General features: G+C 41.1%; 1 protein-coding gene across 1 annotated transcript in view; it reads left to right on the top strand.

The window, feature by feature from the left end:
* dmxl2 (Dmx-like 2) overlaps window positions 1–26,307 on the top strand; it is a 74,694-nt gene that overhangs the window by 12,351 nt on the left and 36,036 nt on the right. The window contains exons 2-21 of the mRNA XM_073853304.1: window positions 1,898–2,023; window positions 2,562–2,633; window positions 2,995–3,073; window positions 3,559–3,706; window positions 6,412–6,478; window positions 6,730–6,902; window positions 6,978–7,155; window positions 9,573–9,747; window positions 10,402–10,605; window positions 11,262–11,524; window positions 11,629–12,322; window positions 12,416–12,537; window positions 12,623–12,712; window positions 12,847–12,958; window positions 13,051–13,170; window positions 16,261–16,491; window positions 16,765–18,408; window positions 21,868–21,978; window positions 22,065–22,234; window positions 26,144–26,241. Of these exons, the coding sequence (XP_073709405.1) occupies window positions 1,898–2,023; window positions 2,562–2,633; window positions 2,995–3,073; window positions 3,559–3,706; window positions 6,412–6,478; window positions 6,730–6,902; window positions 6,978–7,155; window positions 9,573–9,747; window positions 10,402–10,605; window positions 11,262–11,524; window positions 11,629–12,322; window positions 12,416–12,537; window positions 12,623–12,712; window positions 12,847–12,958; window positions 13,051–13,170; window positions 16,261–16,491; window positions 16,765–18,408; window positions 21,868–21,978; window positions 22,065–22,234; window positions 26,144–26,241 (4,877 nt within the window). The remainder of the gene's footprint in view (window positions 1–1,897; window positions 2,024–2,561; window positions 2,634–2,994; window positions 3,074–3,558; window positions 3,707–6,411; window positions 6,479–6,729; window positions 6,903–6,977; window positions 7,156–9,572; window positions 9,748–10,401; window positions 10,606–11,261; window positions 11,525–11,628; window positions 12,323–12,415; window positions 12,538–12,622; window positions 12,713–12,846; window positions 12,959–13,050; window positions 13,171–16,260; window positions 16,492–16,764; window positions 18,409–21,867; window positions 21,979–22,064; window positions 22,235–26,143; window positions 26,242–26,307) is intronic.

Genomic DNA, 26,307 nt, shown 5'->3' with positions numbered 1-26,307 from the left:
CCATGGATCTGATCAAGATGTCCAGGACCTTCAGCAGAAAAATAGGCCCACAACATTTAAGATACAGCAGTATATTTCATTTTACACATGGTGTACATTTTACCCCTGTGTGCACCAAACTAATGTTGAGATTTTGCTGCTAAAAAAGCTATTATTTTTGCTTCATCTGACCATAGAACATTTGAAAAGTAACTTACACTACTTGAACTTCAAATGGGATGGGTTATATGGTCAGATGAAACAAAAAATAGCTTTTTTTAGCAGCAAAAACTCAAAATTAGTGGGGTAAAATTTACCCCATGTGTAAAATGAAATATACTGCTGTATCTTTAATGTTGTGGGCCTATTTTTATGCTGGACATCTTGATCAGATACATGGCATCATGGAATCTTCTTCTTCTATTTCTTAACGCCATTCCAGCATCTACGGCTATATTCATGGCGAGAACCAGGTAATCCATACACAAGTTTTATTCAGACAAGTTGATTCATATACAAGTTGGGGGAGGAACAATTTGGTATCTCCAATTTGCCTAACTTGCATGATTTTGGCCTGTGGGAGGAAACCGGAGTTAACCCACGCTGACACAGGGAGAACATGCAGAAAATCCACACAGAAATGCCACCTGCCCTAGCCAGGGCTCGAACCGGAAACCTTCTTGCTGTGAGGCAACGGTGCTACCCACTGAGGTTTGATCTTCCTTTAGGGCAATGATCCAAAACAAACATCAAAACTAACACAAAAATGAGTCACTGAGCACAAAATGAAGCTTTAGCCATAACAATCCCAGTCCCTTGACCTGAACCCTAAAGAAAATGAGTGGGATGAACTGAAGAGAAGAAGCACCAACATGCAGCTGGAATCTGAAGGATCCGGAGAGACCCTGCACGAAGGAACGATCTCCAAACTCCCGTCAGATGCTCTCCAAACTCACCAGGCACTACAGGCGAAGACCCAGAGCTGCTCTCCTGGGAAAAGGAGGCTGCAAAAAGAATTGAATGGAAGGGTATGATTAATTGTGAGCAGTGTGGTTTGGAGAGGGGTATTTCTCTCATGATGAGATTTTCCCCCATTTCGGAATTGTTCTTCTCCAATGAGGGGTTGGATTTTTGTAGATTTTTTAAAGTAAAGATCAAAATTATTAACGATGCAGATTTATTTTCACAGCCGCCTTTGGTCATTGTTACAAAGGATATGAATAATTTTGAGCTTCCTGTGTCCCTGTAACCCTGTCTTTGGCAATATTTCAGATAGCGATATACTTCATGGCTCCCGCATCACCCTGTGTTTGTCGTTAAGCCTCATTATTGGTTGAATTTGATATACGCATTCAAACACACTTACCCTTGGAGGCGTCCCCAAAGTGTCACCGCAGTGACGCAGCGCAAGTTCCCTCAAAAGGGAACTGTAACAATGTATCTTAAAAGGTAACACAATGTAACCTTGCTCTCACTTGAAATTTGTCCCCACATTTACTCCTTGACTTTGAGGGTATTGGACCTGGAATGTCCTTGAAAGGTCCTTGAAATTGAAGTTAACTAAAGTGTGGGAACCCTGTTAATGGGATATTCTAATTATGCGCATAAGTTTAATATGCAACTTTCGATAGACACATAGCTATTAATGTTTTGGTTGAATTATTGGCCACACTTTTCTTGTTTATTATACCCTTAGCACGGGATTTTAAAGATATTGATTTTCTCCATTCATGTAAAAAAAGGACTTAGTCTTGATATGACCAAAATAACTGCCTGGAGGCACTGCAAATATGGCCGCCAGGTCAGTGTGGGGTCCAAGTTGCGGGGTCATTCTGTACTCAATTTTTGATTGCCTGCTTTGTAAAGTGTTAATAATGGTACGAGTTTTTAATTAAACAGTCTCTCTCTCTTTCTTCAGGCCTATGGTTCAGGCTGTGATATTGTGATCCTCGCGAGTGATTTTGAGTGTGTTCAGATTATTCCTGGAGCTCAGAATGGAAACATTCAGGTGGGATGTGTGGAGTGCTCTCAACAGCTGGGCCGGGTAAGACCATACAACTACATTTTTTGTTACATGTATTCATATAGCAGACAGATTCAAAGATACTTCAAAATGAACTACTACTATACTATAAATGATTGATAGTATAGAGACGGTAATATTGGTCCAGCAATGCCAAGCTAGAGAATTATGACTGTACTGTAAACTACTGTAAGTTTCTGAAATATTTACTGAAAAATAACCCTAAACAATATTATTTATAAGCACAGGACAGCTGTTATGGTAGTCAACTTTTATTGTGTTTGCACATCGAAAGCGAATATAATTAATTTAACAAAGACACATTGTCTCGCAAGCCAATCACCAAAGAGCTTATCAACATTTTGTTTTGTATTGACATGCAAAACTTGTAATCCTTTGAATAATCTTGAGCGAACATTATGCACATATTCGCTTGCCTTTTGGTGTGCACACATCATTAAACTTTGCTGAGTCGACATTGCTGATGACAAAGAGATTTCATTGGTTTTGTTTAGATAACAGTGGTGACCTATTATTAAGTTTATGTATTTTTTTTCAGATTGCTGCATCTTATGGAAATACGGTGTGTATTTTTGAACCAGTTGCTTCCAACCCAAACAAACGTCATAAGGTGAGTTCAGCCCTGGAGGACGGTTTATATTTACATGTATTTATGGTTGGTGATTTAACCAAATGCATTATGCTTTCTGGGTACTTTGGTATCAAGATACATTAATACATGGGGAAGTGCAGGGAAGCAACGTTTTAGTTCTTGAATGGATTGGGTCTGATTGACAGGCCTTCTTTCAAGTGCTTGCTCAAAATACACTTTTTGGTAAAAATTCTAATTTTTTGGTGAGATATGAATGTAAAGGCTGATGCTTTCTAAATGCATTTGCATTACGCCTTGCAACATACAGTAAATGTGACCTAAACTTAAGTGTATCTTCCAGATGTTTAAAAGAGTTTAATATGCTTGTCTGTTTTAAAAGCAACTAAACTACCAATGGCAGAAAACAGGGCAATTCTTCCTCAATGCTATAACCTACAACCTGGCCTGGGACCCCCAAGGTTTGTTTGAAATATTCAAAATATTTATAAATATATATAAATGCAGTAGCGGCTCGTGACTGCTCATCCGAGAGGCGCAAATTCAAAATATGTGTTCGGAGTTTCATGTGTGTTGCTTGTGTTTCCAAAATATGTGTTTGTTGCGTCGTGTGTTTTTTTTTAATCATAAACCCTTTAGACGCGTCTGCAGCAGGCACTTATTTTGGCAGGACACGTGATGCACATAGGTTTTCTCGACGCGCCGAACACATATTTTGAAATTACGAACCACACACACGACGGGCTACATACATGTTGTGACGAACTTCGCATCGAGCGCCCTCGAAAAAGAAGTCACCGGCCGCCACTGTATAAATGTAATTCTCTCTCTGACCTTTTATTGATTTTTTTTGTGACCATGATTAGGATCAGATTAACAACTTTAATATTTTAATAAGGTCTTATTAGTATTTATAAATATAAATAAAATCCTCTCTTTGTCTCAGGTAATCGTATCCTGGCGGCCACAGAGCGTCTGCAGTTATGGGCTCCACCCACCAATGATGTGTTAATAGAGGAAGAGGACAGTCAGCTGACCGATGACAGAGCTCATGAACTCATCCTCAGTGACTGGAAATGTGTCTGGCAGTGCAAGTCAGTTCACATGCACACACACTTATATTTAAACACATACTAATTCCTTTTAATATGCTGCTTGTCTGGTTTGGAATGGGTAAAGGTCATTTTCTTAATGTTATATTTTATTTTAGAATATTATATAGGGCCCTCTGAAATCAGTTTTATTTTTCCCAAATTCCGTTTTATTTTTTTCCCTCAAATTCCATGTTTTCCGTTTACATTTTTTTTATTTTGGTTTTAATGGTTAAATTAAATTTCAGTAAACACAAAGCATACAAGAGTTTCAATTTGTTGCCTATATCTGATTTTTTTTTGACAACCCGCTTACATCATCATTTAAAAGCTTCTCGTATCCGATATTAGCATTTACGCTAATCAGTTCAGTGTAGACATACTGACCCAGAACAGCTTAAACCACAGCGAAAGTAAAATGTTGCGATGTGCAATGGACACAGAAAATTGATTATACAAGATTATAGAGCTTTATTTCTATAACAACAAATAAAACTTTAACATTACTCGACTAAGTGGAGCCATCGTCCTCTATTGCACTGTTAAGAAGAGTCATGTAATCGCGGGTCGTGTCCACCCGAGTTGCCAACGTCACATTTTCAGTGACGCATGACACGTCTTGACATGGGAATATCCGATCTGTCAGCTTACATTGCGGATGCATGTTTCCGAATCATATAAAAAAAAATTCCCACATAGGAATAATGCCTTAATCCAGGGGTGTCCAGACTTTTTTGTGTGTTGATCTGCTTTTAAAATGATAAAGCCGACAAGATCTATCTGCTAAAAAACAGTTAATTATTTTTATAGCACTTTAAATGCTTTTTAGGACTATACTGCATATATCTCTACATTGAATTTAGGGCTGTCACCATTACTCTATACTTTTGGAGGAGTTTAAAAAAAATCCTCGAGTACATGTCGAGTATTCCTTAAAATAGCATAGATGCGTTTAATGAAACAAACTAGAAAATGACAACAGTAGCAGAAGCATACAAATCAGCACTACCCTGCTTTCTCTCTTTCGTTTGCTCGCTCGCGTGCTTGCGCTAACACCGTGCGCGTGGATCAGCTTCTGCGCAAAGACAAAAATGCGCATCCTGGTGAATTTCGGAAGTTAGACGACTGAGCTGCAGCGGCCTGGCATAAGATTTATAAACACATTTGAGAAGAAAGGGGCAGCAACTTAAAAATAAGTTTTTTGTGTTTCACAATTACTCTAATGCTGCGTTTACATCAGCCGTGGTAGAGGCATCAATCGCGAGTAATTTCAATGTTAAGTCAATGCGAGGACGCGTTGATGCGCGTCTGGAGGTCTCGCTGTGTGAATTAGGTGTTTAGCGCGGCGTGTTAGACGCGATCTAGTTTGCGCGAATGGTGCGAATTGAGCGTCTGGCGTGGTACCCGTGAATGGTGCTTTTTGTGAATTTTGCGTTTTATGTGAATTTGCGTATGACCCCCGAGTTGAAAAATTTGAACTTTGGCGGATTTTCACACCGCGTTAACCAATCAGGAGCCTTCTTGCTGCTGTGGCGGCAGCCCCGCCCGGAGTCACTCATTTAACATGAAGGAACGCTTGATATTGTCCGTGAGCAGTCACCTGGAGCTATACGACACAAGTTCTTATTTCTATAAAGACAGAAATAAAAAGGACCTCGCTTGGAAGAGTGTCAGTGAGGACATTGAGCAATCTGGTAAGTTGTAAATACACATTTCACTTTTGAGTCACGTGACGTTTATCGACCCGCGGCATTCCCGACATTTTTTAAACTATTTTCCCCCTATAGTAAGGTTACCAAATACAAACCGGTAACTCACTCGATGAATGCACGATCAACATCTGCCATCTTGCAAACAGACAACCGAATAGCACTTGCCCCTCCCACAAGAAGCACATCAAATGCTTGCTTTTTCGCGCGTCTACTTCGCTCTAGACACACGAATGCATTCAAAATGTTAAAGCAGCAAACTAGACGCGGTAGATGCGATTTTGACGCCTCAAACACGCGGCTGGTGTAAATGCAGCATAAGACCATAATGCCAATTTCGCGCGTGGAGCAGCAGTTAACTTATGTGCGATCTATCGCCTTTGCCTTTACGATCGACGTATTGGACACCCCTGCCTTAAACTTATTGCAGAATATCGGAATCTAGGCGTTTTTTCCTGCTTACACGTCTGTAGGTCATATCCGATCTGTGCCACATGCGGGAAAAATTAGGGATTGAGTCCCTTCAAACATGCAATGTAAATGCGGCCTAAGTGACAGCATGTCATTTTTACCTCGTTTAACGGGAGTTTGCACCCTAATAGTGGACTTATTGCCACCCATTAGCACAGACTATAATTGGTATACCTTGTTTTTTTACACATATCCTGATATTACACTAATATATAGTGTAATAAGTGCTTAGCTTTCTCTCATGCTTTTCTCGCTTTCGTCATGTGCAATAAAAACTTAAGCCTGGGGAGTTACGACATTCAAAACAAACAGCTGGAAGGGTTTCTTGGTCTTCAAATCCATGGTGGAAGGAAGTAGTTCTGCACAAAAGAGGCTTTTAAAGACACTCTGTTTTTGTTTTATTTATTTTTTACACACTTGTGCCGCTGACTGTTGTATAAATAATTGATATGTAAAAAAAATACTGTATATAAATGACCGTGGCCTCATGCATCTGACCTATTCATGTCAATGTATGTTTCATCTCAGGACCGCTGCAGCTGTCCAAATCACTAAATGGTCTCCCGATGGAGAATACTTTGCCACAGCTGGGAAGGTACAACACAAACACAGACAAAATGTTGTATATCAATGCAATGTCCCTTCCATGACTTCCCAAATTAAGCAGAATGTAATGTGTACACCCTAACATCAAATGTGTCCCTTGCACACATACTCAGTCACACATTTTCTGTCTATTTTCATACCCTGAAAAAGAAAAGCGTGTGATTCACAGATTTAAGCAAGTGTGAAAATACCATGCGCTCTCTCTCTCTTTCTCTCTCTCTCTCTCTCTCTCTCTCTCAGGATGACTGTCTGCTTAAGGTGTGGTATCCAACCACAGGCTGGAAGTCTGCTGTGGTGATGCCTGATGTGTCTGATAAAAAAGCTCCAGCAGTTCATTTCTCGTTCGTGTATCTGGCTCATCCACGTACAGTCAATGGCTTCTCCTGGAGGAAGACAAGCAAATACATGCCCAAGTATGTCAAGCACAGTCACTGCTGTTTTATATCACAATTTCAGCGTCATCTCTGATCAGCATTCATGTGATGCAGGGGCTCGGTGTGTAACGTGTTACTGACGTCCTGTGCGGATGGCATCTGTCGAGTGTGGAGTGAGACCCTGCTGCCCGAGGACAGTCTGCTGGGTGGTCAGATCTCAGACAACAGCACCAGCTTCAGCTCATCGCTGCCAAACATCGCTCAGAAAGACAAGATACAACATGCTTTGGAGGTCAGGACACAGAAACACATCTGACAGCATGCCAGCACATGTTTGCTAAATTCATTTCCTTTAAAAGACTGCAGACTTAAATAGTTTAATTTATATACACTGAACAAAATTATAAATGCAACACTTTTGTTTTTCCCCCCATTTTTCATGTGCTCAAAGATCTAAAACTATTTCTATGTACACAAAAGTCCTATTTCTTTTAAATATTGTTCACAAATCTCTCTAAATTTGCTGAAAACATCCCAGTTCTTGCATAGCCAACATATTTACCGGACATGTCACTCATTATGCATGTTTGGGATGCTCTGGACCGTTGTATACGACAGCATGTTCCATATCCAGCAACTTTGCTCAGCCATTAAAGAGGATTGGACCAACATTCCACAGGACACAATCAACAACCTGATCAACTGTGTGAGACAAATGGTGGTCACACATTTGGTTTTCGGACCCCCCAATACAGTATAATTGCACATTTTATAGTGGCCTTTTTTGTGGCCAGCCTAAAGGGGGTCGCACACCAGTCGCGCAGCTCAGAGCCGCTCAGCGTCGCACCTTTCTAAAAAAAATCATACACATTGCTTTCTATGAGTATATGCACACCGGCGCCGCCAAGTGGCGCCTGTCCGCGCCGCCCAGCTTTGACTCAGGAAGTTGTTCAAATCCCTGTTGTGCCACACAGCGCCACTCACATAGTTTAACATTAAATAACATAATATTTGTCCCAAATCATTAACAGTTAACATTGGCTGCTAACGTATATTTTGCATTTTTAAGTAGACGCTATCTGACGAAGCTCGCGCTATTTAATGTGCACTTCCGGTTTATGATACCTCCGAGTTGTCCTAGACGCGACTCGACGCTACGCTGAGCTGCGCGTTTGGTGTGCGATCCCCTTAAGGCACACCTGTGCAATAATCATGCTGTTTAATCAGCATCTTGATATGCCACACCTGTGAGGTGGATGGATTATCTCGGGGAAGGAGAAATGCTCACTAGCACAGATTTAGACAGATTTGTGAACAAGATTTAAGAGAAATAATGCTAACCAATGCTAAACGAAATTTGTGTCTTACAAAATGGCAGAAGTATTGTATTGTTTTTATTATTCTTGTTTTTGCACCATAACTGTGCCAGATTTCTTCTCTTGAGTAGGCTGTGTGAAAATTATACACTAGCAAGCAATAGCCCATCTTGTCCACTAGAAAGCATCACACAAGTATCATGTAGCTTGCAGTATAAATCTGCTTCACATTTGAGCTCATCAGCTTTTGTGAGCAGAACATAAAAGCGAGATAATTCAGATATTATGAACATCTAGCTTACATGCCATTAAAGTAGACATTTCACAAGACTTTTTTAAGATGTAAAATAAAACTTTGGTGTCCCCAGCGTACATATGTGAAGTTCTAGCTCATAATATCATATAGATAATTAATTATAACATGTTAAAATTGCCACTTTGTAGGTGTGAGCAAAAATTTGCCGTTTAGGGCGTGTCCTTTAAAATGCAAATTGGCTGATCTTTGCACTAAATGGCAGTGGTATTATCCCCTTCTGACATCACAAGGGGAGCCAGATTTCAATGACCTATTTTTTGGCCCATGCTTGCTTACCAAAACTAAGTTACTGGGTTGTTCATTTTCACATTTTCTATGTTGATATAAGCACTGGGGACCCAATTATAGCACTTAAACATGGAAAAAGTCACATTTCATGATGTATCCCCTTTAAGTGTTTTAAACAAAACAAAGTATGTTTTTAAAACCCTCCCCCAACTAAAAAAAACACTTTTAAATGTGTTTCTATCAGAAAATGAGTCGCCAGTGTGTGTGCAGAAAAATCCTGTTATTATACAAATCCATCTCTTCTTCTTTGTGTAATCTCCTTTAAAGTTTAACCGCAACAGTCACACAAAACAGGCTGTTGGGGATCCCCTATCAATGTGATGTCACGCCCCAACCCATTGATTACGCCCCAACCATAACCGCTCAAAGACTCGGCTTTATGAGTGTGTAGTTCGACCTTCTGCCAGAGACACATGTTTTGATGTAGTCCAAAGCACATGTGTAAGCGCTCGAACAGAAGCTTTTTTTGCATTTAAAGAAACACACACAAAAACAGCTTGTTTTTCATTGCAGCCACAAATGGCCATGTTCAACATCGTATAATGAAAGATCTGTGGTGTATTTTGAGCTGAAACTTTACAGACACATTCTGGGAACGCCAGAGACTATTTTTATATTGCTGAAAACACCCAGGTTGGTGGCTCTTTAAAGATTTAATGCCACCTGACAAACTTTCACACAAGGCTTGAAGAATATGTAAAGCTTAAACCAGTTCTGCAAAGTCCTGCACAAAGTGAAGCATGTGTGAGAGTGTTGAGGATGGTAATAACGGTCCGTTTCTGAATTTAGTCTATCCACCACCTCAAGCATCTGCGCAGGGGCCGCCGGAGATCATCCGCCCTGGTGGCTCACACCGAGCTCCTGCCCAGCCAGCTGGGGTCCCACGAAGCCCACCGACACATCTTGCACCACGCCAACGCCCTCTGCCACTTTCACATCTCAGCCAGCATCAACCCAAACACAGGTGCGTACACACACGCATACAGTATGTGTGCATAAACATGCACACACAATCAAATCTTTTTTTAATTCGCAGAAACATTAAAACAAACAAATGCAAGTTGGGTGCATGTCCATAAAGTTGTTCGAACGTATAAAGGTGGTATTTGTAACTGGTAACCAACAGTAAATAAGGCACGCATAGAAAATGGAGACAGGACTGCATTTAGTTACAATTGGGCAAGTTATAAATTTACTAGCAGTGCAGCTTGTAATTCCCAAACTGAATGCTGTGCACAGAGGAAGAAATGCAGAATTTTTGATGAAGGCACTAGCAGCAAGGGTATTAAGATGACATTGAGCCACATATATGGTAAAGACAACGAAGGCGGAAACAGCTAGACGATCAGTCCTGTGGGTTTAATGTTCGCTACGTCAGAATTTATTGAGAAAATGTGTTTCTATCTCCCACTATTCACATTTACTCTTTATCGCTTACGTAAAAATCCACCTTATATTTATGCTCGCGCATAAAAACTTTTTTGCGAATTAATGGACTTTTATTCTAAATTTGGCTTTTTATTCACTAGTTTTTTATGCGATAATTAAAAATGCCCATAAAATCAGTGTGATGAAACCCAGCTACAGGCAGCATTGTGACGGTTCTCTCTGTCATCAGATATCCCAGCAGCCCTGGCCGGATCAGGCATCTTCTCTGACGACGCCAGCGGAGGGTTTGTGGTTCACTGGCTGAATAATAAAGATCTCAGCTTTACCACTTCCATGGATCTGTTCATGCAACAGCTGCGTAAGCTTTCCGAACAGCACATGGAGCAGGCCGCCGAGGAATTCGAGCAGGAGATGACAACAAAGTTTGACTTTGGTACTGACACGTTGCATGTTATGGGTGTATTGCATGTTTAACATCTGCCTCACTTGGTTAAAAATAAAAGTTGAAATAGGGCTGTCACGATTATGAAATTTTGGCTGATAAATTTTTTTTTTATGATAATTGTATAATAAATTGTGACGATTATGACAATTATTGTCTGTTTTATTGCTTTGACATTTAATTATCATATTTTTTTATGAAATATTTTTCACACATTGTTGTGATTATTTAAAATAAATCTTTTGCAAGTTTTACCTGGCAGAAAATACACATAACACATACTTGAAAGTAATTATTTAAACGTATTGCAGAGGATTTTCTTTTTCCGGGTGGATCATCAAGACTATTGGTACTCCTAGTTGTCAATCAGGAGTGTTGCACAATTGCATTTTTTTTAAAAGTGGAGAAGGCGGTTCTTCTGTAAAATTCGAGAAAATCCTCCGCTACACCTTTAATGAATATATATTTAAAAAACTACAGCTCCCCCTTGTGTTTTTTAGAGAGATGTGCAATCATTGCGGTGATCTAAAAACATCGAGATGAGGTCAAACAATCGCAAAGAAAAGATGATTTAATCATTGTGACAGCCCTAAGTGCAAACACACTGCTCTTGTATTGATACGTGATGTGGTTTGTGTGTGGTGTAGATCTGGATGAGATGTCTGATAGAGGCTCATCTGAACACGAGGAGGCCGACCAGGAGGGAAGTACCAAAGCCTCGTCTCCGGGTTCGAACAGCAGCGTTCCTCTGCCTTCCGTTCTGCTGGATCGTAAACTAGAAACTCTTATCCTGGAGTGGAACAAGAGTCCTGACATGCTCTTCACCATCCATCCCAACGACGGCTCCTTCCTCGTCTGGCACGTCAAGTACCTGGATGAGTTCATACCTGGGATCTTCAGGCAGGTTCAGGTAGGATGAAGGAAAAATATTCAGACATTGGTTGAATGTTGATTGATCACTAGGAGTTGCATAACTATAAATCTGTCTAATACATTATCTATTCTCTTTCCCAGGTATCATTCTCTTCTCGAATCCCGGTGGCGTTCCCCACAGGCGATGCAAACTCCCTGAGTAAGAACATCATGATGTACGCGTGCACGTTCACCGAGCGAGAGAGCTACGCTGCTCTGGAGGAAAAGAGAAGTGAAGGTCGCGTACCTCAGAGCGCCTCCGCATCCGCCGGGCTCGGGTCGCTCGGACATTCCCTCGCCGCCGTCATCGGCCCTGCCGTCATGATGGTGTCCAAACACGTGGACGGATCGCTCAACCAATGGGCCGTCACATTTGCAGAGAAGTCCGCCTTCTCAAACGTCCTCACGGTTTCGCACAAGTTCCGTTACTGCGGACATCGTTTCCACCTCAACGATTTGGCTTGTCACACGGTCCTTCCCTTGCTGCTGACTTCATCGCATCACAACGCACTGCTGACTCCGCCCTCTGGGCCGGATAGCGTTGACGAGGGCGTGCCCATACAGCCCGCCCGGCCAATGAGAGGCGTCTCGCGTAAACAGCTGCGTAACGCGGCCACGCGTACTTTCCACGACCCGAACGCTATCTACAGCGAGCTGATCCTGTGGAGAGTCGATCACATCGGCCCGCTCTCCTGCACGGGAGGCGTGTCCGAGCTAGCGCGAATTAACTCGCTTCACACTTCTGCCTTCTCCAACGTGGCCTGGCTGCCAACTCTTATACCCAGCTCAGTGCTCGGTGAGTTTAACAATGCAGATGTTCCTTATAATAGCCTCACAAACTATGTAAACAGGATTAATTATAATGAAAGGTTGTGTGTTTCTCCATCAGGAACGTATTGTAACTCGGCAAGTGCGTGCTTTGTGGCGTCTGATGGTAAGAACCTCCGTCTGTATCAGGCCGTGGTGGATGCCCGCAAACTGCTGGATGAGCTCTCTGACCCAGAAACTTCTGTGAGTTGACTTCTGACCCTAGTAATATCCTTTATTTTTTATAGCATGATGTATCTCATTTGTGTTGGTCTCTGGTTTGTGATAGAAACTTGTGGGTGAAGTGTTCAACATCGTAAGTCAGCAGTCCACCGCACGACCCGGCTGCATTATAGAGCTGGATATCATCACTAACCAGGTGAAGCTTACAGGTGTTCATATGTGTGTGCACTTTGCTTATCCTCTGGAGATCTGATTGCTTTTTGCATGCCCTTTATTTAATATAATTGTGTTTGTTGTAAATATTTTGTGTGTGTGTTTTTGTTTCCTTAGTGTGGTTCAAACACGCAGCTGCTCCACGTGTTTCAGGAGGATTTTATTCTGGGATATAAACCTCATGAAGACATTCCAGATTTCACCAGAACCAGTTTTCCATCAGCAGAAGGTACAAGCAGCCTCCTCTTTATTTTGATTATTTCCTCTGATGAAGATTGTGTGGTCTGTTTGTATGTTCCATTGATTGATGTTATGTTGTAGAGTATCAGCCTCCTCCGTTCTCTGAGAAGTTTTTCCTGGTGGTGATCGAGAAGGATGTGAATCGTAACTCGGTGTTGCAGATGTGGCATCTTCATCTGCGTTCAGTGCAGGCGTGTGTGGGTGCGTATGATGATGACGGGGCTGTCAGCTGTCTGCTTATAAAGGGAACTAAAAAAGAATCTCATGAATGGAAAGCTGATATTAAATACTGACTTCCTCTCAGAGATGGAAATTATTTACAGAGACCTCGTTTAATGAGAAATTATGTCCTGCTTTTTTAAGGAGCTTCACAAATTGCAGCTGTTCGCATGGCTGTCTATCTACATGTGTGTCTGTCTGCCTGCCTGCATCATCTGCAAACCTGTCTGTCTGTCCGTCTGTCTATTCTCATCTGTGCGCCTGCTTGTGTGTTTTTATTGTCTGTCTGTCTGTCTGTAGTAATCTTCGGTCTGTCTGTTGCCATCTGTCTACCTGCCTGTGTGTCTGTCTGTCATAATTTGTCTGTTTGTCTGTCTGTTGTCATCCGGCTACCTGCCTGTGTGTCTTCATGGTCTGTCTGTCTGTCTTCATCGTTGGTCTGTCAATCTGCCTGTCAGTCTGTTGTCATCTGTCTCCCTAACTGTCTGTCTTCATCTGTCTGTCTGTTGTCATCTTTCTACCTGCATGTGTGTCTTCTTGTTCTGTCTGTCTTCATCGTTGGTCTGTCTGTCTGTCTTCATGGTGTGTGTGTCTTCATCGTTGGCCTGTCTGTCTGTCTGTCTACCTGCCTGTGTTTCTTCCTCGTCTGTGTGTCTGTCTGCCTGTGTGTCTTCATGATCGGCCTGTATGTCTTTGTCTATCTGTCTGTCTGTCTACCTGCCTGTGTGTCTTCCTCATCTGTGTGTCTGTGTGCCTGTGTGTCTTCATGGTCTGTCTGTCCGTCTGTCTGTTGTCATCTGTCTACCTGCCTGTGTGTCTTCATGTTCTGTCTGTCTTCATCGTTGGTCTGTCTGTCTGTCTTCATGAAGTGTGTGTCTTCATCGTTGGTCTGTCTGTCTGTCTACCTGCCTGTGTGTCTTCATCGTCTGTGTGTCTGTCTGCCTGTGTGTCTTTATGGTCCGTCTGTCTGTCTGTCTGTCTGTTGTCATCTGTCTACCTGCCTATGTGTCTTCATGTTCTGTCTGTCTTCATCGTTGGTCTGTCTGTCTGTCTTCATGGTGTGTGTGTCTTCATCGTTGGCCTGTCTGTCTGTCTGTCTACCTGCCTGCCTGCCTTTCTGTCTGCTTGTGTGTCTTCATGGTCTGTCTGTCTGTCTGTTTTAAAATGTCTAGCTTCCTGTGTGACTTCATGGTTTGTCTGTCTGTCTGTCATCTTCTGTCTGTCTGTCTGTCTTCATCGTTGGTCTATCTGTCTTACTGTCTGTCTGTCTTCATGGTCTGTGTGTCTTCATCGTTGGCCTGTCTGTCTGTCTTTGTCTGTCCGTCTGTCTGTCTGTTTGTCTGTCTGTCTGTCTGTCTGTCTACCTGCCTGTGTGTCTTCCTCGTCTGTGTGTCTGTCTGCCTGTGTGTCTTCATGGTCTGTCTGTCTGTTTTAAAATGTCTAGCTGCCTGTGTGACTTCATGGTTTATCTGTCTGTCTGTCTGTCTGTCTGCATCGTTGGTCTGTCTGTTGTCATCTTTCTACCTGCATGTGTGTCATGTTCTGTCTTGTCTTTATTGTTGGTCTGTCTGTCTATCTTCCTCTGTCTATCTGTCTACCTGCCTGTTTGTCTTCCTCGTCTGTGTGTCTGTCTGTCTGTCTGTGTGTCTTTATGGTCTGTCTGTCTGTCTGTTTTAAAATGTCTAGCTTCCTGTGTGACTTGATGGTTTGTTTGTTTGTCTGTCTGTCTGTCTGTCTGTATGTCTTCATCATTGGTCTATCTGTCTGTCTGTTGTCATCTTTCTACCTGCATGTGTGTCTTCATGTTCTGTCTGTCTTTATTGTTGGTGTGTGTGTCTGTCGGTCGTCATCATCTGTCTGTCTGTCTTCATGGTCTGTGTGTCTTCATCGTTGGCCTGTTTGTCTATCTTCGTCTGTCTGTCTGTCTGTCTACCTGCCTGTTTGTCTTCCTTGTCTGTGTGTCTGTCTACCTTTGTGTCTTTATGATCTCTCTGTCTGTTTTAAAATGTCTAGTTGCCTGTGTGACTTCATGGTTTGTCTGTCTGTCTGTCATCTGTCTGTTTGTCTGTCTGTCTTCATTGTTGGTCTATCTGTCTGTCTGTTGTCATCTTTCTACCTGCATGTGTGTCTTCATGTTCTATCTGTCTGTTTGTCTTCATCATTGGTCTGTCTGTCTGTCTGTCTGTCTGTCTGTGTCAAATGTCTAGCTGCCTCTGTGTGTCCTTATGGTCTGTCTGTCTGTCTGTCTGTTGTCAGATGTCTGTCTGCCTGTGTGTCTTTATGGTCTGTCTGTCTGTCTGTTGTCAAATGTCTAGCTGCCTGTGTGTCTTTATGGTCTGTCTGTCTGTTGTCAAATGTCTAGCTGCCTGTGTGTCTTAATCGTTAGTCTTTCTGTCTGTCTGTCTGTCTGTCTGTTGTCAAATGTCTGTCTGTCTGTCTGTTGTCAAATGTCTAGCTGCCTGTGTGTCTTTATGGTCTGTCTGTCTGTTGTCAAATGTCTAGCTGCCTTTGTGTCTTTATGGTCTGTCTGTCTGCCTGTGTGTCTTCATCATTAGTCTTTCTGTCTGTCTGTGTGTCTTTGTTGGTCTGTCTGTCTGTCTGTCTGTCATTGTCTGTCTGTCTGTCTGTCTACCTGCCTGTGTGTCTTCATCGTTAGTCTGTCTGTCTGTCTGTCTGTCTGTCTGTCTGTCATCATCTGTCTGTCTGTCTGTCTACCTGCCTGTGTGTCTTCATCGTTAGTCTTTCTGTCTGTCTGTCTGTCTGTCTGTGTCAAACGTCTAGCTGCCTCTGTGTTTCCTTATGGTCTGTCTGTCTGTCTGCCTGTGTGTCTTCATGGTCTGTCTGTCTGTCTGTCTGTCTGTCATCATCTGTCTGTTTGTCTACCTGCCTGTGTGTCTTCCTCATTTGTCTTTCTGTCTGTCTGTCTTTCTGTTATGTTTGATTGTTGTCTGTGACATCTAAAGGCAATAAGGAGAATCTGTTTGATCCGAAACACATTTTTTTCATAAAATGTAAAATCTTATATTATTGATCTGTTTTTTTTCTGATTTTTTATCTTTCTAACCCGTTTAGAAGAGCCGGTGAATGACTTCGTATTTCAGAACAAGCTGACGGTTCCTTCCAGTCAGATGAACGCTGACTCATCTCCTGAGATAACTCCAGGTCAAAGTCCACTGCCCCGCTCATCCTCTTCTGCCAACCTGCAGTCTGCCAGCAAACTCATCCTGAGCTCAAAACTGGTCTACAGTCAGCGGTTAGACCTGCCCCTGGGGGTGGAGCTTATTAGAGCCACACCCTCTGCCGGTATGTTCTCTCTTACATGTGCTGTTAGCTTGGAGTTTTACACGTAATTAATGAACGATATCGTTAGTAATAGTTTGTTTTGCCGTTGTTCGCTTGGTCATATGACCATAACATGGCAAACACCATGGGTCTTTGTCATATATTGTTTATTTTTTAACATTGCATGTATCATAAATTCTTTACATACAATAAAAAGAATGCACTATAAATAAATGTTTGTATATATTTAATAATGCTGTTTTGTAAAACTTTTGATGGTTTGTGTTTTCAAAGGTCATTTGAGCTCCTCGTCCATCTACCCTGTATGTTTGGCACCATACCTGGTTGTGACCACCTGTTCTGATGGGCGTGTCAGATTCTGGCGCTGTGGGGTGGATATGGACCCGTCAGCACCGAACCCCGAGGAATCACGCTCGTATCGCTGGGAGCCCTGGAGTCTGTTGAAAGATGAAGAAGACAACAACAGCTCCGTGTCTGTTCCAGGCCGACCCGTCGCGGTCAGCTGTTCTTACACGGGCCGACTCGCAGTGTCATTCAAACAGATATCATCTGGGGACGAATATGGGGCGCCTCAGGACTTCTCCATGCTTGTGTCGACCTACGAGTGCGAATCGACAGGTGGCTCAGAGTGGGTGCTCGAACAGACCATTCACCTTGATGATTTTTGCAAACCTGCGAAAATGCTAGATCAACGTGTTAGCGTCGATAGCAACTTGGTTGTGTACAGCAAGTCGGATCTGTTTGTAACCAAAGACAGCCCGAATATCAAACACTTTGTCCACCTGGACTGGCTTTCTAAGGAAGATGGGTCGCACATCCTGACGGTTGGGGTCGGATCACACATTCTCATGTATGGGCGCATCTCAGGGGTCGTCACCGAGCAGACGGGGGTAAAGGACGGCATGGCGGTCACTCTGCCTCTTGGTGGCAGTATAAAGCAGGGGATTCGCTCTCGCTGGGTGCTGTTAAGGTCAGTAAACCTTGTCTCTTCTGTGGACGGCACTCCGTCTCTGCCGGTGTCTCTTTCCTGGGTGCGTGATGGCATCCTGGTGGTGGGCATGGACTGCGAGATGCAGGTTTATGCACAGTGGAGGCAGGATGAAAAAATAGAGGACTCTGAAGACAACGGCATCTTTTCACCAGACGAGGGTCGAGGGCGATCTAAGAGTGTGTTCGAGGGTGGGGTTGGAATCGATGATGCGCTGCGCCCCCCGGCTGTGATTCAAGATGGAGGTTTGTTTGAGGCAGCACACTCTATTTCGCCCACCCTCCCACAGTACCATCCGACACAGCTGCTGGAGCTTATGGACCTAGGAAGGGTGAAACGGGCCAAGGCCATCTTGGCCCACCTGGTCAAGTGCATTGCCGGGGAAGTTGCCGTAGTGAGGGATGTGGAGGCGGGTGAAGGTGGCGCTAGGCGACACCTTTCCCGAACCATCAGTGTGTCAGGCAGCACGGCAAAAGACACCATCGTTGCTGGACGAGAAGGTGGGCGTGATTACACCGAAATCAACTCTATCCCGCCGCTTCCTCTATACGCCCTTCTGTCCGCTGACCAAGACACCTCCTTTAAACCTGGAGAAGAGGCAGGAAAAGCCGGAAAGGGGGCGGAGCTCGAGACGCAGAAACTGTCAGAGGATCAGTACGCCGACCTGTTTCAGGTTCAGGCCGTCACCACAGACGACTTTGTGAGCTTTGCCGCGGAAAAGCCGGAAAAGAAGTCTCGTGTGATTAACCTGTCGCAGTACGGCCCCACATACTTTGGCCCCGAGCATGCGCAGGTGCTGTCTTCTCATCTCATGCACTCCAGTTTGCCTGGACTCACACGTCTCGAGCAGATGTTCCTTGTGGCTCTCGCCGATACCGTGGCAACCACCAGTGCTGAAGTAGCAGGACCCATGGAAAAGCAGTACTCGGGTGAGTTTAACTTCCAACATCAACTTCAAAGGAATAGCGCACTCAAAATGTACTTCCTTCATGTCATTCCAGATATATATTTCAAATCTGCCCTTTTGCCGCAATTACTGCCACTAAATGAAATTGCAGAAATAAATGTTTTTCTTTTAGCATTTTGACTTTGAGTTTTGCAGTGTTTTATAAGAGACAAATGTTTACACTTTAGTTTTTGTTTAAATTGACCTACAAATGACCTACTTACTAGTTGGTAGTATACCTACTTACTTAGACTAGGTGTCTATGCACATTACTATAAAACAGGTGAAAGTATTTTAACATGGAAAATATTGCACACTTTTGTTGTAAATGCTGCAGGGTAGAGATCTGCGGATAACTAGTAAAAAAAACATCTAGTAGGGCTGGACGATATGACCTATATAATTCTAAATTTGACCCGATACGGTATAAATCTGATAACGGTGTTAATGTTAAAAAATTCTTGGGATAAACTGCAAAGAATGCACGTAACAAATGTCTTTACCTACAAACTTCTGAACAAATAAATTTGCTCATGAAGCCACCTTCTAAAAAAAAAACAATATTATATTTACAGTAAGAAATAAAAATGATATAAATAAATTAATGTTAATCTATATTTTGTATTTAGCCTTCATATAAAATTAAATGTAAACTCACTGTTTAATAAACATAAGACTTTAAGGTTCATATTTAATATAATAAAAATAAGGTGCACCTAAACATCAGTCAGTGATAAATGTTTGTGATAAATGCTGTAATGCAGCTATTTCTTTAGTCACAGTATTGACTTTTTTTAGTTACGTAGTTTTGATCAATTTACATTTATAGTGATATATGGAAAAAAATAAATAAATAGTCTAAGTGAAAGTAACTCTAAAACTTTTGAATGGTAGTACCATAGACTGTAAAAAAGATAAACGACGCGACGTCGCCTCCGACCATTGTAATGAATTGAAGCCAAAAATGTCCGACCACGGTCGCCGCCATGTTACGTAAAAACGTCAGTTTGGAGCCAAGGCATGCGCAGAAGGAATCGTCCGTGGAGCCAGAGGCGGAGCCACGGTATCAAACTTCCGCCTAAACGCTCGCTCGACCAATTCAACCACGCCACTCATAACGACACGCCCCATTTCTATAGCATTAAATTATAAGCTAAAATGAAACTTACCACAATAATGAACACTTGAACATATATCAGCGTGAAAACAACTACCTAAAAGGACCAAAACCATCTTTTGGAAACTTTTATTGGAAGTGTAAATATTTTTTTAATTTAGAGCAGAGTCCCATTCGTTTGAATGGAGAGGGCGGGGTTATGACTTGTACTGCAGCCAGCCAACAGGGGTGATCAAAGAGCCAGAGGCTTCACTTTTCAAGGCTTATGAGGCACACTTGGGTAGTACGCTATGTAACAGGGTTTTCCGCAGCACTTTTCAGTTTAGGCGGCCCGCCTAAGCTGGGAAACCCTACCGCCTTAACTAGGTTGTTCAAAAAAGGCAGTCAAGTGCATCTCAAAGAATAGCGCAGACGCTTTTTACATCGCGAGCGGGCACGTGCGCCACATGGCCGAAATGAGAAAGACGTGGTCCGGACAGTCACTTTCTGGAGGATAACTAGCCAGTTGATAAAACATCTCGGAGAATAGCGTGGACGCACTTCACACCGTGAGCGTGCACGTGCGCCACACGGCCGAAATGAGATAAAGACATGGTCGTCATGTCTGGAGGATAGCCAGTTGATAAAACGCGTGTCCGTGACAACTGTAAGTGGACTTATGTTTTGGGGTTTATTTAAGCCTGCTATTGTATTCGTCTATAGTTCTTGCAAATTTAAAGTAAGTTAGCTGGTGATTTTGTTGTTTGAGCAACCTGCTAGCTAGGTTGCACGTGCCTGTTTATTTGATATAATTGTTGAGTGCTCTTGCACGCTATTTATGTGCATTATTTACATGCAACAGTAGTTACACTCAACGTAATTAATATTGGGAAATAATCAGTTTTTACAATTTTTGCGCTATCTATCATCGTTCGCCAGAAGTTTTACTTCATCACGCAGCTATTCGCATTAGAAGTAAAACATTTAAGTCATTTATAATCTAGTATGTGTTCATTTTCTGTCATAGTTTCTTCAAAACTAAGTTTTATTTGAGTGTTGTAAATAAAAAAATAATTTTCATCATAACACAAATGCCCCGCCCCTTTGATTACCCCGGCCCGCCCCTAACTAACACATTTCTGCGAAAAGCCCTGTGTAATGTTACATAAGATAGTTGGACAGAAAAAATCATATTATATACATATTATTGAAAGAAAAAATATACCGCAAAATATATTTATATTGAATTATTGTCCAACCCTCGTATCTAGTTAATTTGAGGAGTCTCTGAGGTTATCAAGATGTGGTATGCATATGCAAATTTACTGTACAGGCCACATTCACATGTTTTTTTTCTCTAGACCAAATATGTCCATCATTACATTTAATGACTTCTGAAATTGCATTTGAATTAATTTATTACATTGCTGTCTTGAATTATTTATTAGAAAAACACGTCCTTTTCACTCATTATGATATTAGTTTTGCCTCCAGAAGACAAATTATGCACTTTGTGTGTTGACTACACATCTGTTGCTGTACACTGCAAAAAACCTCTGTAGAAATTACAGTATTAATGGGTATTACTGGCAACTAGCTGCCAGTAACTTACTCTAGATTTTACATTTATGTTATTTACTGGCAACATTTTGTTCAAAGTTAAATGAACATGAAACATTTTTTGACTTTATCTTCTACAGTAAGTTACTGGCAACCAGCTGCAAAATTACAGCAAATTTTTTAGAGTGTATGTTAAAGGGGTTAACCAAGTTCATGAACAGAGAACCATAATAATCTATTTATATTTATAGCAAAGGTTAAGTCTCCAGAAAAGCCTTGGTATTATTATTCATTTTTAACAGTAAATATATCAGGACTTATCCATGTTACCTATAGCTGAGATCTTTTTTATTTAGTCTTTTTAGCACTAAACCATAACACAGTGTTCTTGTCAATGGTGGAGCTGAGATGAAGGAGAAATGTTCAGGGCCAGACAGGATGTTACATTTGTGTGTGTGTTTATTTTGTAGGAATAATCAATATAACATCAGACTTCTCATAAGTGTTCAATATATTTGTGCTGTGTAATGCGATCGAATTGAAAATATTCAGTAGACTATTTAAATAAATCACGCAACGTGAATTACTAAGGTTTGTGCATTTCAATATACTGCTATTTGTGCCATTATTTAAAGCCCAAAAAAGCATGTCTTAGGTGCATTTCCATATTGGCCAATGGAATTTGTGTTCATTAACGTGTACTTTGTAATAGGTGGGCTTGAATGGACAGTATACCGTAGTTACTATCAATAGCTTATCGAAAAATCTTGATGTGTTTGTGTCCAGGTGGAGAGGCTCTAGATGAGTGTGGTCTACGTTACCTGCTGGCCATGAGGTTACACACCTGTCTGCTGACCTCACTGCCGCCCCTCTACAGGTTACAGCTTCTGCATCAAGGTAACATACGCTCACCTATACACACTTCTACCAAAGCCTAGCAGCTGCCTGCAGACACACTTGTGACACAGTTTTATTCGTCGTAGGCGTGTCGACATGTCACTTCGCCTGGGCGTTTCACTCCGAAGCCGAAGAGGAGATGCTGAACATGATTCCTGCCATGCAGAGGGGAGATCCGCAGTGGTCCGAGCTCCGAGCGGTGGGAGTCGGCTGGTGGATCAGAAACATTAACACGCTGAGGCGCATGGTGGAGAAGGTGAGACGTGCATGACGATAACACTATACTAGCAATATCAAACTAAACAATTAAAAGGGATCTGATTACTGTTTAGTCTAAATCTAAACAGTACTAAATCTAAATCGCTCCTATTTTAAAGGGCATCTATTTTGCCCATTTTACAAGATGTAATATGAGTTTCAAGGGTGCCTTGAATATGCCTGTGAAGTTTCAGCTCAAAATACCCCACATATAATTTTGTTATAGCATGCCCAAGATGCCCCAATTACAAAAAAGTGCCGTTTTCATGTGTGTACCTTTTAAATGCAAATGAGCTACAGCTCCTCACTCCCTTACGCAAAGAGACTGTGCGCGCTTTAGGTTAAAAATATATCTGATTCCTGTGAATACAGTCTGGAACAATAGTATCTTTAGCCGTATTAGCGCTACAACATGCTATAAAACACATTTAGAAAAGCTTTTTGTTGTAAAATAAACCAGTCAGTCAGTGGCTGTGGGTGGGACTTTATCAGTGTGACATCACATTAACAAGATAATTAACACGGCATGTCTAATGAGACATTGGGGATTAAAAAATAAGGAAATGGTGATTTGTTTTTCATTGTAGGGTTGTGTTCACACACTGCCAACACACATTTATGTCCAAACACCTTGTAAAGTGGATTTTGACTAATATGTGCCCTTTAACAAATCCATCTACTGTGCCAACACTGAAACAAATAAAAAGTTTTCAAGTCTTTGACTAAAACCTAGTCCTTTAGACTATGTACGGTTACTGCATCTGCCTTTGCATGGCACTGTACTGCATGCAATAAGACATCTGTTAGAGTTCAAGTGTTTGCATGCAAACTATGTCAGGAAGACAAACATTGTTCTTTAAAAAACATATAATAAAGAATTGCAGACTTGTTTTCAGTATGTGCTGTGAGTGTGATCTCTACCTCTCAGTGCTGTTAAAGTTGTTGTTTTTATCAAACTGTGCATTAAATGAAAGCATTATAAATGAAAAATATTTGAAGTTTTGTTGCATCCGTTACCTATTTTTTCATATTTCAGTCTAAATAAACAAGAAAAAGCATTATTAAAAGTAAAAGCAGTGTTTTAGATGTACAGGTGTAATGTCTTTGGCTGATGCATTGTGCATGCAGTGTTGTTGTGGAGTCACTTGAGATTGAGTCCCTTAGCGATGACCTCATTCTGAATGTATACTGCCCGAGAGACAAAGCTCCTCATGTAAATAAACTGTCATGCATTCATATATTCATCTCAAATACTGAAACAGAAAAAGTCACATGTGATTAGCTCACTCATTTCAGCTCATTTTCTGTTTTAAAATTCAAAACTGAATTTCATTTAGTTTAGTTTACATCTAAACTGTAGTGTACAATCATTTTTAGATCATATCTGTTGCATTTACAGTAGTTTAACAAATCAAATATATTGAATTATAAAGGATCACACATGTGCAAATCGCAATATGCATATCACAATGGTTTGCAAAAAAGTCTAGCTCTATAGTTGGTTGATTAAGGGGTGGTTTCCTGGACAGAGATTAGCTTAAATCAGGATTAGGCCTTAGTTTAATTAGGAAATAAATCTAGTTTTAACAAATATGCCTTACTAAAAACATTACTTGTATCTTTAGGCACAACAAAGGGCCCTGATGTATTTTAAAATATGTCAGTGCAAGTTATTTTGAGTTTGGACAGCTCTTACATTTATTTCAGTCTAGGAGTAGTCTAATCCCTGTCCGGGAAACCGCCTATACATGTTTTTTAAATAAAATATTATTTAAATTGATTTTGCAAACTTATAGGGCACCTATATGCATATTTGGACATAATGTGTGTTGGCAGTGTGTGAACACATCCACCCTATGATGAAATGTTTTAAATCCCATTAAACCACAGCAGTATCATTAGGCATGCCGTTTTGATTCTCTTATCAATGTGAGGTCACATTGCTAAAGCCCGCCCACTTACAGTCCTGCATTATCACAGCTTCCACCCTCAGCGAGTTGTACTCTGTCCACTAGATACTATTGTCTCAGACTGTTTTAATCAGATTTATTTGAACTGAAAGCGATCACCATCTGTTTTTAAGGGAGTAAGGAGCTTAAGCTCATTTGCATTTAAAGGTACAGACATTAAAGCAGCACATTTTCTTCTCCCACCCAAATAGGGGCGTTTTGGACATGCTATAATAAATTATATGTGGGGTATTTTAAGCTGAAACTTAAGCTTTAATCATTATTATATTGCATATTGTACATTATACCATGGGGCTGTTAAGTGCTTTATTCAAAAAATGCACATCTGACCTTTCAAATGTCTTAAAATAATCACCAGAGCAATGTCAGTGGTATAAGTTGAATAATTGACTCCGGTTTTTAATAATTTACAGCGCAGTACCACCTTGGGTGTGCATATTTTTGAATAATTCAATGGCCTGTCGTCAATTATTCCTTTCATAAATCACATTTTACGTCTATAGCAATTTTTTATTTAATTTAAAGGGGACATATCATGAAAATCTGACTTTTTCCTTGTTTAACTGCTATAATTGGAGCTCCAGTGCTTCTATCAACTTGGAAAATGTAAAAAAAGCTCAGCCCAGTAACATTTTCTGCAAGCACTTGAAAAATTAGGTAATTGAAATTTGGCTCCCTTGTGACGTCATTAGGGGATCTTTTTATAACAATACCGCCCCTTAATCTGCACTATCCAACCATGGCACTGCCATTTAGTGCAGAAAGAGAGAAAAAGAGAGAGAAAAATAATTGACAGCATAATTGAGTTTCATTTTAAAGGACACACCCAAAAACTGCACATTTTTGCTTGCACCTACAAAATGGCAATTATAAAACGGGCAGTTCTTGTTCTTCATTCTGATTGGTTGAAACACGTTCTAAGCCGTGATAAAATACCCTGGTAACCCCACGGTTCAGACCGCATTACAGAAGTATCACTGCGCCACTGTTGCTACATACTGATGTATAAAAATAAACACCACACTCTTTAATCATATTTTTAATATGTCTACAACTGTACAATTAATTGCGATATTCCGATAAATGTCGATAAATATTGTTGAGTCATCTCGTCAATAAAGAGGAAACATTCCCTGAGGAGTTTCTACCTCAAATTTATATTTCCGCTATCCACTGGGTGGCGATCTTACCCAATTTAAACACTGAGAGGTAATAAGAGAACAAATGAAGGTAGGATGAAACAGGGTTTTTTTTAAAGCTGACGGGCTGTTCTTTCATTTGATATTTTATGTTTATTTGAAGAAGATCATTTTTCTGTACAGCATTAAACTAAAACTGGGTGGCAACTTTAAAAACAAAAAACGCTGACGGGGAAAGAGTTAATCATGCTTCTAAGCATATTTGATCATCACTTCAACAGTTGCATGATATAAATGTTAATGTATAAATTAGATGAATGTTGATTTAGAAAAAATAAACACCACAGTCTTAAATCATATTTTCATTGTGTTTTTGCTGCATCTCTGTTGGTTGGGAACTGCGCTCTGTTTCAGTCACACTTGATTCTGAGGAACTACTTTGTTTGGCGGAAGAGTACAATTTGTACTAATATAATTACAACTTATTTGTGTTTTATTTTATGAAATCCTGCTATGCATATGAAGTAACCGTTTTATAAAAGCAATAAGCCCCGTGAAGCAGAGGTATTACAGTGCATTTTATAACAGCTAAGGGGCGTTGTTAGGCACGACGCAAACCCACTGCTTCTTGGGGCTTATTGCTTTATTTTAACATGCTATAATAAATTATCTTTTTGCCCCTCTGGGGACATTTTTAAAAATTCTTATGAAATGTCCTCTTTAAGCTTAGTGATGCTTTATTATCATAATCCGAGCATTGTGTATGTTATATATGTAATGTCTCTCTTTCTGTGCTAGGTGGCAAAAGCAGCATTTCAGAGAAATAATGATCCACTGGACGCAGCTCTGTTTTATCTGGCTATGAAGAAGAAAGCTGTGCTCTGGGGTCTTTTCAGGTAAACTTTGATCAGGTTATTCAATCTGTAGATAAGGCTGTATCTCATATACTGTCTGCTATTTCA

The sequence above is a fragment of the Misgurnus anguillicaudatus genome, chromosome 15 (genome assembly GCF_027580225.2).
Source record: "Misgurnus anguillicaudatus chromosome 15, ASM2758022v2, whole genome shotgun sequence".
Classification (NCBI taxonomy): Eukaryota; Metazoa; Chordata; class Actinopteri; order Cypriniformes; family Cobitidae; genus Misgurnus; species Misgurnus anguillicaudatus.
The sequence above is the reverse complement of the archived record's forward strand: the minus strand, read 5'-3'. Positions and strand labels throughout refer to the sequence as shown.